The sequence below is a fragment of the Salvelinus alpinus genome, chromosome 22, assembly GCF_045679555.1.
Source record: "Salvelinus alpinus chromosome 22, SLU_Salpinus.1, whole genome shotgun sequence".
In the NCBI taxonomy this organism is placed as follows: Eukaryota; Metazoa; Chordata; class Actinopteri; order Salmoniformes; family Salmonidae; genus Salvelinus; species Salvelinus alpinus.
Genome location: NC_092107.1, coordinates 28,260,204 through 28,273,099, shown reverse-complemented (window position 1 = coordinate 28,273,099; position 12,896 = coordinate 28,260,204). Strand labels below are relative to the sequence as shown.

Genomic DNA, 12,896 nt, shown 5'->3' with positions numbered 1-12,896 from the left:
ATTCTAAAATGGATAAAAAAATATAATAATCCTCAACAATCTACACACAATACCCGATAATGACGAAGCGAAAACAGTTTTTTAGAAATGTTTCCAAATGTATTAGTAATAAAAAACAGATCCCTTATTTATATAAGTATTCAGACCCTTTGCTATGAGACTCGAAATTGAGCTCAGGTGCATCCTGTTTCCGTTGATCATCCTTGATGTTTATACAACTTGATTGGAGTCCACCTGTGGTAAATTCAATTGATTGGACATGACCTGTCTATATAAGGTCCCACAGTTGACAGTGCATGTCAGAGCAAAATCCAAGCCATGAGGTCGAAGGAATTGTCCGTAGAGCTCCAAGACAGGATTGTGTTTTGGCACAGATCTGGGGAAGAGTACCAAACAAGGTCTGCAGCATTGAAGGTCCTGAGTAATCGGGGGAGCCTTGGTCAGGCAGGTGACCAAGAACCCGATGATCACTCTGACAGAGCTCTAGAGGTCCTTGTGGAGATGGGAGAACCTTCCAGAAGGACAACCATCTCTGCAGCACTCCACCAATCATGCCTTTATGGTAGAGTGGCTAGACGGAAGCCACTCCTCAGTAAAAGGCACATGACAGCCCGCTTGGAGTTTGCCAAAAGGCACCTAGAAGACTCTTTGACCATGAGAAACAAGATTATTTTTCAGAGGCAGGTACTGGGAGACTAGTCAGGATCGAGGGAAAGATGAACGGAGCAAAGTACAGAGAGATCCTTGATGAAACCCTGATCCAGTGCGCTCAGGACCTCAGACTGGGGCGAAGGTTCACCTTCCAACAGGACAATGACCCTAAGCACACAGCCAAGATAATGCAGGAGTGACTTCAGGACAAGTCTTTGAATGTCCTTGAGTGGCCCAGCCAGAGCCTGGACTTCAACCCGATCGAACCCCCCTGGAGAGACCTGAAAATAGCTGTGCAGCGACGCTCCCCGTCCAACCTGACAGAGCTTGAGAGGATCTGCAGAGAAGAATGGGAGAAACTCCCCAAATACAGGTGTGCCAGCTTGTGCTGTCATACCCAACAATGCTGTAGTCGCTGCCAAAGGTAATTGAACAATTTACCAAGAAAAGGGTCTGAATACTTATGCAAATGCTATATTTTCATTTTTTATTTGTAATAAATTTGCAAAGATTTCTAAAAACCTGTTTTTGCTTTGTCATTATGTGTTATTGTGTGTAGATTGAGGGGGGAATAGAATATGTTATCCATTTCAGAATAACACTTTAACGTAACAAAATGTGGAAACAGTCAAGGGGTCTGAATACTGTCCGAATGCACTGTATATAGGCCTAGCCTATAGAAAGCTGATGGGATCCTTCTCTTTTAAATAGAGGCCATCAAAACTCTGTTTTCTGCATAGCCTATAGAAATGTTGTGTGAACTCGTGGGCTTTCATTAAGTGTTTGATTAGATTTTCTATTACATTTCCATTGATGTCAGAGTGATTAGAGGGACAATAGAGTGCTGAGTACTGGGCACTATGCAAGTTTGGTAGGCTACTAATGACCAGCAGCATCAGAGCTTGGAGAAGCCTAATTACTATGATTAAGCGGTCATGTGGAATTTGACTGCCGCCATGACTCGTGACCGCCGGTGTGGTGGTAATACGGTCACCGTAACAGCCCAAGTCATGCCTAAGTTTGCAAATATTGTCAACAAAAAAGTTGTGAAAGTGGTTGGCAATATCGAAGGGTTTTGTTATGAACAAGCCATCTGCCTCAGTGAAGGATGAGGCTGAGTTTGCTTTTTTAGCCTAGAATTTCATTTAAGGTCCTCCAGAGCTTTTTACTATCGTTCTTTATATAATTTATCTCATTAATTCATTTTTTAAATTGTTTTTTGGGGGCGTAGATCATCTTTAATATTGCAGATGGCATGGTTGTAGCTTCCATCAATGTAATATATATACACTGCTCAAAAAAATAAAGGGAACACTTAAACAACACAATGTAACTCCAAGTCAATCACACTTCTGTGAAATCAAACTGTCCACTTAGGAAGCAACACTGATTGACAATACATTTCACATGCTGTTGTGCAAATGGAATAGACAAAAGGTGGAAATTATAGGCAATTAGCAAGACACCCCCAATAAAGGAGTGGTTCTGCAGGTGGTGACCACAGACCTCCAGTGCAAGGTGGAGCACTGCCAGAGCCCTGCAAAATGACCTCCAGCAGGCCACAAATGTGCATGTGTCAGCATATGGTCTCACAAGGGGTCTGAGGATCTCATATCGGTACCTAATGGCAGTCAGGCTACCTCTGGCGAGCACATGGAGGGCTGTGCGGCCCCACAAAGAAATGCCACCCCACACCATGACTGACCCACCGCCAAACCGGTCATGCTGGAGGATGTTGCAGGCAGCAGAACGTTCTCCACGGCGTCTCCAGACTCTGTCACGTCTGTCACATGTGCTCATGTGCTCAGTGTGAACCTGCTTTCATCTGTGAAGAGCACAGGGCGCCAGTGGCGAATTTGCCAATCTTGGTGTTCTCTGGCAAATGCCAAACGTCCTGCACGGTGTTGGGCTGTAAGCACAACCCCCACCTGTGGACGTCGGGCCCTCATACCACCCTCATGGAGTCTGTTTCTGACCGTTTGAGCAGACACATGCACATTTGTGGCCTGCTGGAGGTCATTTTGCAGGGCTCTGGCAGTGCTCCTCCTTGCACAAAGGCGGAGGTAGCGGTCCTGCTGCTGGGTTGTTGCCCTCCTACGGCCTCCTCCACGTCTCCTGATGTACTGGCCTGTCTCCTGGTAGCGCCTCCATGCTCTGGACACTACGCTGACAGACACAGCAAACCTTCTTGCCACAGCTCGCATTGATGTGCCATCCTGGATGAGCTGCACTACCTGAGCCACTTGTGTGGGTTGTAGACTCCGTCTCATGCTACCACTAGAGTGAAAGCACCGCCAGCATTCAAAAGTGACCAAAACATCAGCCAGGAAGCATAGGAACTGAGAAGTGGTCTGTGGTCACCACCTGCAGAACCACTCCTTTATTGGGGGTGTCTTGCTAATTGCCTATAATTTCCACCTTTTGACTATTCCATTTGCACAACAGCATGTGAAATGTATTGTCAATCAGTGTTGCTTCCTAAGTGGACAGTTTGATTTCACAGAAGTGTGATTGACTTGGAGTTACATTGTGTTGTTTAAGTGTTCCCTTTATTTTTTTGAGCAGTGTATATATATATATATAAACTTAGCAAAAAAAGAAACGCCCCTTTTTCAGGACCCTGTCTTTCAAAGATAATTCGTAAAAATCCAAATAACTTCACAGATCTTCATTGTAAAGGGTTTAAACACTGTTTTACATGCTTGTTCAATGAACCGTAAAAATTCATGAACATGCACTTGTGGAATGGTCGTTAAGACACTAACAGCTTACAGACGGTAGGCAATTAAGGTCACAGTTATGATAACTTAGGACACTAAAGAGGCCTTTCTACTGACTCTGAAAAACACCAAAAGAAAAACACCAAAAGAAAGCTCATCTGCGTGAAGATGCCTTAGGCATGCTGCAAGGAGGCATGAGGACTGCAGATGTGGCCAGGGCAATAAGTTGCAATGTCCGTACTGTGCAATTTGTTCCAGTCATTGGCAGCAGAGAACTGGAAGGAAAGGCGGCCAATTAGGAGATGGCTTTGGTGGTGACCAGTGAAATATACCTGCTGGAGCGCATGCTACGGGTGGGTGCTGCTATGGTGACCAGTGAGCTGAGATAAGGCGGGGCTTTACCTAGCAAAGACTTATAGATGACCTGGAGCCAGTTTGTTTGGCGACAAATATGAAGCGAGGGTCAGCCAACGAGAGCATACATGTCGCAGTGGTGGGTAGTATATGGGGCTTTGGTGACAAAACGGATGGCACTGTGATAAACTACTTCCAATTTGCCAATTTGCTGAGTAGAGTGTTGGAGGCTATTTTGTAAATGACATCGCCAAAGTCGAGGATCGGTAGGATAGTCAGCATTACGAGGGCCTGTTTAGCAGCATGAGTGAAGGATGCTTTGTTGCGAAAAAGGAAGCCGATTCTAGATTTAGTTTTGGATTGGAGATGCTTAATGTGAGTCTGGAAGGAGAGTTTACAGTCTAACCAGACACCTAGGTATTTGTAGTTGTCCACATATTCTAAGTCAGAACCGTCCAGAGTAGTGATGCTAGACGGCCGGGCAGGTGCGGGCAGCGATTGGTTGAAGAGCATGTATTTCGTTTTGCTTGCATTTAAGAGCAGTTGGAGGCCATGGAAGGAGTGTTGTATGGCATTGAAGCTCGTCTGGAGGTTTGTTAACACAGTGTCCAAAGAAGGGCCAGAAGTATAGAGAATGGCAGAAGTATAGAGAATGGTGTCGTCTGCCTAGAGGTGGATCAGAGAATCACTAGCAGCAAGAGCGACATCATTGATGTATACAGAGAAAAGAGTCGGCCCGAGAATTGAATCCTGTGTTACCCCCATAGAGACTGCCAGAGGTCCTGACAACAGGCCCTCCGACTTGACACACTGAACTCTGTCTGAGAAGTAGTTGGTGAACCAGGCGAGGCAGTCATTTGAGAAACCAACGCTGTTGAGTCTGCCGATAAGAATGCAGTGTTTGACAGAGTCGAAAGCCTTGGCCAGGTCGATGAAGACGGCTGCACAGTATTGTCTTTTATTAATGGCGGTTATGATGTCGTTTAGGACCTTGAGCGTGGCTGAGGTGCACCCATGACCAGCTCTGAAACCAGATTGCATAGCGGAGAAGGTGCGGTGGGATTCTAAATGGTCTGTGATCTGTTTGTTAACTTGGCTTTCGAAGACTTTAAAAAGGAAGGGTAGGATAGATATAGGTCTGTAACAGTTTGGGTCTAGAGAGTCTCCCCCTTTGAAGAGGGGGATGACCGCGGCAGCTTTCCAATCTTTGGGAATCTCAGACGATACGAAAAAGAGGTTGAATAGGCTAGTAATAGGTGTTGCAATAATTGCGGCGGATCATTTTAGAAAGAGAGGGTCCAGATTGTCTAGCCCAGCTGATTTGTAGGGGTCCAGATTTTGCAGCTCTTTTAGAACATCAGCTATCTGGATTTGGGTGAAGGAGAAGCGGGGGGGCTTGGGCAAGTTGTTGTGGGGGGTGCAGAGCTGTTGACCGGGGTAGGGGTAGCCAGGTGGAAAGCATGGCCAGCCGTAGAAAAATGCTTATTGAAATTCTCGATTATCGTGGATTTATCACATGGTGATGGTGTTTCCTAGCCTCAGAGCAGTGGGCAGCTGGGAGGAGGTGCTCTTATTCTCCATGGACTTGACAGTGTGCCAGAACTTTTTGGAGTTTGTGCTACAGGATGCAATTTTCTGCTTGAAAAAGCTAGCCTTTGCTTTCCTAACTGCTTGTGTATACTGGTTCCTAACTTCCCTGAAAAGTTGCATATCACGGGGGCTATTTGATGCTAATGCAGTACGCCACAGGTTGTTTTTGTGCTGGTCAAGGGCAGTCAGGTATGGTTACTACAGAGTTTGTGTGTCTAAACTTTTGACTGGTACTGTACATACACATAATCATTTATCTTTGTTCTATAGTAATTTTTTAAGAACAAAGTCTTAAAGTGCCCAGAGAAACTTTAACGACGGCTGTAGTCACCAATTAAGACTTTACAAAAATGGTTGAAGTAGATTGTTTGTTCACTACTCAGGTTCATTATTATACTGTATGTGAATGTGTGTTACTGCGTTCGTGTTTTCGTGTGTGATCTTCTGTGTGTGTGTGTGATTTTGTGTGTGTGTGTGTCTGTGTGTGTGTGCATAATATGCATATGTTTGTCTTTTACAACTAATTTCTTTGTTTCCAGGAGAGCACTGTGCTTCGAGGTCGATGGAGGCCTGTACTGCTGTGTCAGATGACGCCATGTTCAGAGACAAACTCAAACACATGGGCAAATGTAAGGCATTCTCTACCAGCAGGCCACTCAATACACATTATTACCATCCCCTGTCTCTCTCTGGCAATGGCCAGTTAACGAACTCAATCACTAGAACAGCATACTTATGCAAACCCCCCCGATACGGTTGTCTTCTCTCCCACCTAGCAACAAGAAAGAAGCTGTTTGAAATCGCCAGATCATTCTCTGACAAGACAAAGAGAAGAAAGTTAAAAAGAAGAACGCTCCTGAAGCACCAGTCGTATCCTTCATTGCCAGTCAATACTAATTTCCAATCAGAAACATTGGATGGGTTCTGTTTTTGCAGTGATGGCTTTTTATAGAACTCAATGTTCAAGTACCACATACTGTATAATACAGATGCATATGTATCAATATCCAGGCCTTTAGGTGTTTCCCTTGACCATATCCCCTCTAAGACTGGGCACAGCCAACTCCACAGCCAACCTCCTGGAAGATGTGGAGGGAAGCCCAGAAGAGGGTCAGCCCAGAAGATCAGACACTCAGGAAGACGATGTGCCACACAAGGAGCCTTTGTCATGGTGAAAACCTGTCTCCTTCCCTGTTGGAAATTGTATCACTTTACTCTGTGTAACTACTATAACCGCTTTAATCAAACATTATTGTTGACTTACATCCTTTGTTTATAGATAGGCCTTTTGGCTGTAATCTGACAAACATGTCACCTCCATTTCAGATTCTCCAAGGCTGCACCACATCAGGGTTTCCATGGTGACAGCAGAATGACCCATGGCTGGTGGCCGCGCAATACTTTGGCTCCTCCCTCCTCTAACACAGACCAGCCAATCCCAGGCCCAGAAGTGACCTGGGACCACCCCCCTCGCTCAGGAGGAGAGGAAGCAGACTGCTACCACCTATCCTTAACTCTGACTGTTCATAACCGCATTGGATTACCATTATAATCTCTGTATTATAACTCTTCATTAATATATGACTTCATATGTAAAGGGCAGATGCATTAGTCTTTTGACAGTTCTTTTTTGTCGTTGTATCAGCTCCCTTTAATCCCCATTGCAGAATGCTTGTCAGCCTTGCTGGTGATGATCTTAACATATGGACTCATCTAGTGTTACCAGTCTAATATCTTTGATATGGCTGGGGTAGGTCACTCTAGAGCCAAAGTGTGCACAAGCACCTCTGAAATGTCCCATAATAAACCATGTTCACTCCCAGTACCCATGTGTTGCTATGCCCATTTGGTCACAGTTTTAAACAGACAGTAACCAGTGATGATGTGGCAAGTTTTTAAACAACACCTCAACTAGAATCACAGCTCAATCCAAGTTCAATCCCATGTTTCCTGAAAGTTCAGGACACAGAAACAACTTGTAAACAGAGACTCTAATATTACAGTTGACTCCCCCTTGTAAATCTGGATTTGCCTCGGAGCAATTTGACAGGAGATGATATCATCAGAGACCTGTGTGTGTCAGTCAAGGGGTTGTTAAGTTGCCCTGCTCAAATGTCAACAAACCCTTCTGTTGCACCCTCCTATATCAAAGAGGCATTCAAACCTGCCAAAAGGGTCACTTGTTCCAAGCGGGTCATATTTCATCCCATATTGTTATGTCAATGTGTAACTAAATGCCAAGTGTAACCTTTAATCCCATTTCAGGAACTCTGACAAACTTCTTAAGATTTCATGCGAACTGAAATATCCCTCAAGCTAACTGACTGCCATATCTCACTATTCTCATGTCTTTTTCAATACAGCATTTATATACTAACCCTATCTCGTTGAGAGTAAGGAGGGGTGCATATTGCTGAATTCGTGTTATTAATGAGTACACAATAATATAACTAGTAGAAATATTTGATAAACAAATATGCCAGTGATCTGTGCACATTGTTGATAAACATGTGTTTTGTTATGTGGTGTAATGGGAAGTGTTGGGTATGGAGAGAGCAAAGCAGAACGTGATATGGATGATGCCTCTGTGAGGTGAGGACTGGCATTGATCTTGATTAGATGCTGTTGGGTATATCGGTAGAAAAGAGGAGAAGGCTGATGATGACCCAGCGCTGTGATATGAGTTTCAACAGACAGTCGAGCTAGATTTAAAGTCAACCCTTTGAGCCACTATCTGATTCGCAAGGTTTCACATTGATCCGTCACTTTCCCAACTATTGGAAATGATTACTGTCTTATTCTGAAGCCTTCTCGCCGAAGGGTGCTCTTTGCTCACGATCGTTAAAAAGGAAGGGACAGACTGGTGTAGGAAACTCTCTCCACCATGCTTCTAAAAATTCTGTTTTAAAATTGATGCATAAAAGTGAGCAAGCCAAGTGCACACTTTAGGGAGAAGGGTGGGGAATTGGAACACCAATTCATTCACTCTACCTTCTTAAATGGATTTACATGTAAATGTTTGATTTGCTACCTCTCAATCTAGATGGCTCCATGATTGAAACGTATGTTTTTACTATTGAAATTTAAGATGATTCAAATCAAATCACCCATTTACAGTTTTTCCTTGATTTAGGAATGAGACATGTTTTAACCCCTTCTCTGTCAGGATGTTGACAGAAGACTTCATTGGTGATAGGTCATGTGTTGTATATAAGGAGAAAGGTATGTTTGTTGAATATACGGAGAAAGTTTTGTATGTACAAGTATTGATTGTGTGAAGGGAGGCTGAAATCGACCCTTTCAGTGTTCTTTTTGAAGTCTTGATGTTATGGATTGGGTTTGGAATTATGCCCCTTTGACAATTTCTGTCTGTTGTCATTTTCTTGTTTGTTACTTTTGCTCTCAGCATTTTTCTCATATAGGTCTTCACAAACTCTCTAAACATGTTTGCCAATAAAATGTGTTTTTGCCCTTGCCATAATGAAAAAGATTTGCCATAATGTCACCCACTCCTTTATACTGTTATTGAGCGGCAGATAGGGGGCGCCATTATCCAGCTTACTCAAACTGCCATCAGACTATCCAGACTTCATTGTTACTGTCATGCTATTCACATCAGTGGAGGATGCTGAGGGGAGGACGGCTCATAATAATGGCTGGAATGGAGCGATTGGAAAGGCATCAAACACATAGAAACCATGTGTTGGATACCATTAAACTGGTTGCGCTCCAGCCATTACCACAAGCCCGTCCTCCCCAATTAAGGTGCCACCAACCTCCTGTGATTCACATTCATATCCATATAGGTATATGAAATGGGTTTTTGTAATATATACTACCGTTCAAAAGTTTGGAGTGACTTAGAAATGTCCTTGTTTTTGAAAGAATAGCACATTTTTTGTCCATTTTAAAATAACATCAAATTGATCAGAAATACAGTGTAGACATTGTTAATGTTGTAAATGACTATTGTAGCTGGAAACGGCAGATTTTTATGGAAAACTCTACATAGGTGTACAGAGGCCCATTATCAGCAACTGTCACTCCTGTGTTCCAATGGCACATTGTGTTAGCTAATTCAAGTTTATAATTTTCAAAGGCTAATTGATCATTAGAAAACCCTTTTTCCAATTATGTTAGCACAGCTGAAAACTGTTGTTCTGATTAAAGAAGCAATAAAACTGGCCTTCTTTAGACTAGTTGAGTATCTGGAGCGTCAGTATTTGTGGGTTCGATTACAGGCTCAAAATTCCCAGAAACAAAATAATTTTCTTCTGAAACTTGTCAGTCTATTCTTGTTCTGAGAAATGAAGGCTATTCCATGCGAGAAATTGCCAAGTATCTGAATATCTCGTACAACGCTGTGTACTACTCCCTTCACAGAAGAGTGCAAACTGGCCCTAACCAGATTAGAACGAGTGGGAGGCCCTGGTGCACAACTGAGCAAGAGGACAAGTACATTAGTGTCTAGTTTGAGGAACAGATGCCTTATTTTCAGTCCTCAACTGGCAGCTTCATTAAATAGTACCCGCAAAACACCAGTCTCAATGTCAACAGTGAAGAGGCAACTCTGGGATGCTGGCCTTTTAGGCAGAGTTCCTCTGTCCAGTGTCTGTGTTCTTTTGCCCATCTTAATCTTTTATTTTTATTGGCCAGTCTGAGATATGGCTTTTTCTTTGCAACTCTGCCTAGAAGGCCAGCCAGTTGAGGACTTTTGAGGCACCTGTTTCTCAAACTAGACACTCTAATGTACTTGTCCTCTTGCTCAGTTGTGCACCGGGGCCTCCCACTCTTTCTATTCTGGTTAGAGCCAGTTTGCACTGTTCTGTGAAGGGAGTTGTACACAGCGTTGTACAAGATTTTCAGTTTCTTAGCAATTTCTCACATGGAATAGCCTTCATTTCTCAGAACAAGAATAGACCTACAAGTTTCAGAAGAAAGTGCTTTGTTTCTGGCCATTTTGAGCCTGTAATCGAACCCACAAATGCTGATGGTCCAGATACTCAACTAGTCTAAAGAAGGCCAGTTTTATTGCTTCTTTAATCAGAACAACAGTTTTCAGCTGTACTAAAAAAATAGCTTTTCTTTCAAAAGCAAGGACATTTATAAGTGACACCAAACTTTTGAACGGTAGTGAGATATATAGCTCTTACTGTACCTGACTGTTTCAAATGTCACCCCATGATACTGGAGTGCTTTCATTTATTTCTGTATTAGAAATTCTAACTCATATCTGCAGTAGCTGAGAGAGCATCACTGATAAGATGCAGGTTACGTTTGTTTACAAATGCCTGTGACAGTTCACCCACTGACCAGTCAGCAGGTTTATGTCTGTCTATTACAGCATTACATGATATCAGTAAGTCACCAAGTGCTTGCACTCCATTGGTCTATTGCTTAGTTTTGTTCTTTTCGGAAAAGAGAGAAGTGAAAATGTTTTTTGTATCTTCAGTTCCAGGCTTTTGACTGACATCTGAACATGAGTGCAGTTTTGTTATTGCACTGTCGAGGGCAACACTCGTCTGCATGGTTTTGTGACGTGATTTCAAAATGGCTTGATGTTTGATGACTGCTCATAGAAACTTGTAGATACGTTATCCTCTCAGGGAAGCTCCCCTCTTCTTTTTACTGTTCTTCCATTTCCAATTTGTGTGACTTGGTAAAAGCACAGTTAAGAATATGAAAAGGTATATTTAGGCTGGTAGTTTATTTCTTTAGAAGCTTCAAATATCATGTTGGTGGCCAGACATGATTTCAAATGCATACTGGACCGGTCTGTGCGATAGACCAAAAAGCTGCATATGGGCCTAGTTGTTGTACGGAAAAGAGCATACTCAAAATAATTTCAAACTTTAACGTTTTAACCTTTTCTGACCAATAGACATGCAGCACCACAAATGCTTGGTTAATTATTTTTTTGTTGAGATGTTTCTAAGTACAGATTATTTTATTGTACTGTATGTGTGCCAGAAAGGGTGATATGCTTCATTATGAATGTACATGAATAGAGATGAGGCCAGTAATAGCAGACAACATGCTTGTTTACAATGCACTCATGAGCCTGCAATCTTCTATGGCTCATAACCCTATCATTAGAATGTATGCCATATTTACTTTGAAGAACTACCACCACAGGCCTGATGGTTTTTAGTTTCGTATGGAACTCGGTGCGATCTGTGTGGCCTGTCCATAAACAACCCCTATAAGCCTCTAACCTCCAGGCATTTTTGTAGATCTGTTTCTGGACAGGACTGTAGCTAATCCCAACAGTCAATGTAGGTCAAACATACGAAAAGCGTTGCTCATTATCAAAACTGATGTACATTTCAAGAACTTCAGAATTTGTATGATTCAACATGTTTGTTTGTTTGTTTGTCATATTTTGGAAGGCCAAGGTCAGAAGCCAGTTTCTACCCACAACATATGTTTAAGGTTCTTTACGTGATTGTTGTACTCAAGATTGATTTCTGGATCAGATTTTTCTTACACTTTAAGAAAGTTTATTATAGCTATTGAAATAATCAAATTGTGTTGTACCCTGTCTGATGTGATTGTGTGACATTTGTAAAGATTTATTAACTGATTCTGCTCATTAAAGTTGTTTATCGATCCATTAGACAAGATTGTCACAACTGACCAGTGAAAATGACTTATCGCTCAACATCAGGTTCCTGATAAGGCCATCTCTTTGAAGAGAGAGAAAGACGTAGGACTTTCGTGAGCGAGATTTGAAGTGAAATGTTTCTAGCTAAGACCAAACATTTTGGGAATGGATACTCAATCAAATTTTATTTGTCACATGCGCAGAATACAATCGGTGTAGACCTTACCGAGAAATACTTACAAGCCCTTAACCAACACTGCAGTTTTAATAAAATTAGAGTTAAAAAAATACTCCATAATGACAAAAAAATACTTTTTTTTTTTGTTGCAAATGTATATAATAAAAATAAAAAAAATCTCACATTTACATAAGTATTCAGACCCTTTACTCAGTACTTTGTTGAAGCACCTTTGGCAGCGATTACAGCCTTGAGTCTTCTTGGGTATGACGCTCCTCTTAAACTCTGTCAGATTGGATGTGGAGCGTTGCTGCACAGCTGTTTTCAGGTCTCCAGAGATGTTTGATTGGTTTCAAGTTCGGGCTCTGGCTGGGCCACTCAAGGACTTTCAGAGACTTGTCCCGAAGCCACTCCTTTTATTTTTTATTTAACTAGGCAAGTCAGTTAAGAACAAGTTCTTATTTTGTAGGTAGGGATAAAGTGACTATGCATAGATAATAAATAATGCAAATACTCCAGGTTGCCATTTGATCAATTGTTCTGCATTCTAACGGCTTGGGGGTAGAAGCTGTTAAGGAGCCTTTTGGACCTAGACTCCGGTACTGCTTGCTGTGTGGTAGCAGAGACAACAGTCTATGACTTGGGTGGCTGGAGTCTGACAATTTTTTGGGCCTTTCTCTGACACCGCCTAGTATGGAAGTCCTGGATGGCAGGAAGCTTGGCCCCAGTGACGTACTGGGCCATACGCACTACCCTCTGTAGCGCCTTACAGTCGAATGCCGAGTAGTTGCCATACCAT

The 12,896-nt window shown here is 42.5% G+C and overlaps 1 protein-coding gene across 5 annotated transcripts in view; it reads left to right on the top strand.

The window, feature by feature from the left end:
• LOC139549349 (CUE domain-containing protein 1-like) overlaps positions 1–11,936 on the top strand; it is a 68,606-nt gene extending 56,670 nt beyond the window's left edge. For all 5 annotated transcript variants that reach the window (XM_071359759.1, XM_071359755.1, XM_071359756.1 and 2 more), the window contains 4 exons: positions 5,855–5,944; positions 6,092–6,185; positions 6,364–6,486; positions 6,642–11,936. In XM_071359759.1, coding sequence (XP_071215860.1) covers positions 5,855–5,944; positions 6,092–6,185; positions 6,364–6,486; position 6,642 — 308 coding nt within the window. In that variant the 3' untranslated portion in view covers positions 6,643–11,936. The remainder of the gene's footprint in view (positions 1–5,854; positions 5,945–6,091; positions 6,186–6,363; positions 6,487–6,641) is intronic.
• Positions 11,937–12,896: the final 960 nt, after the last annotated feature.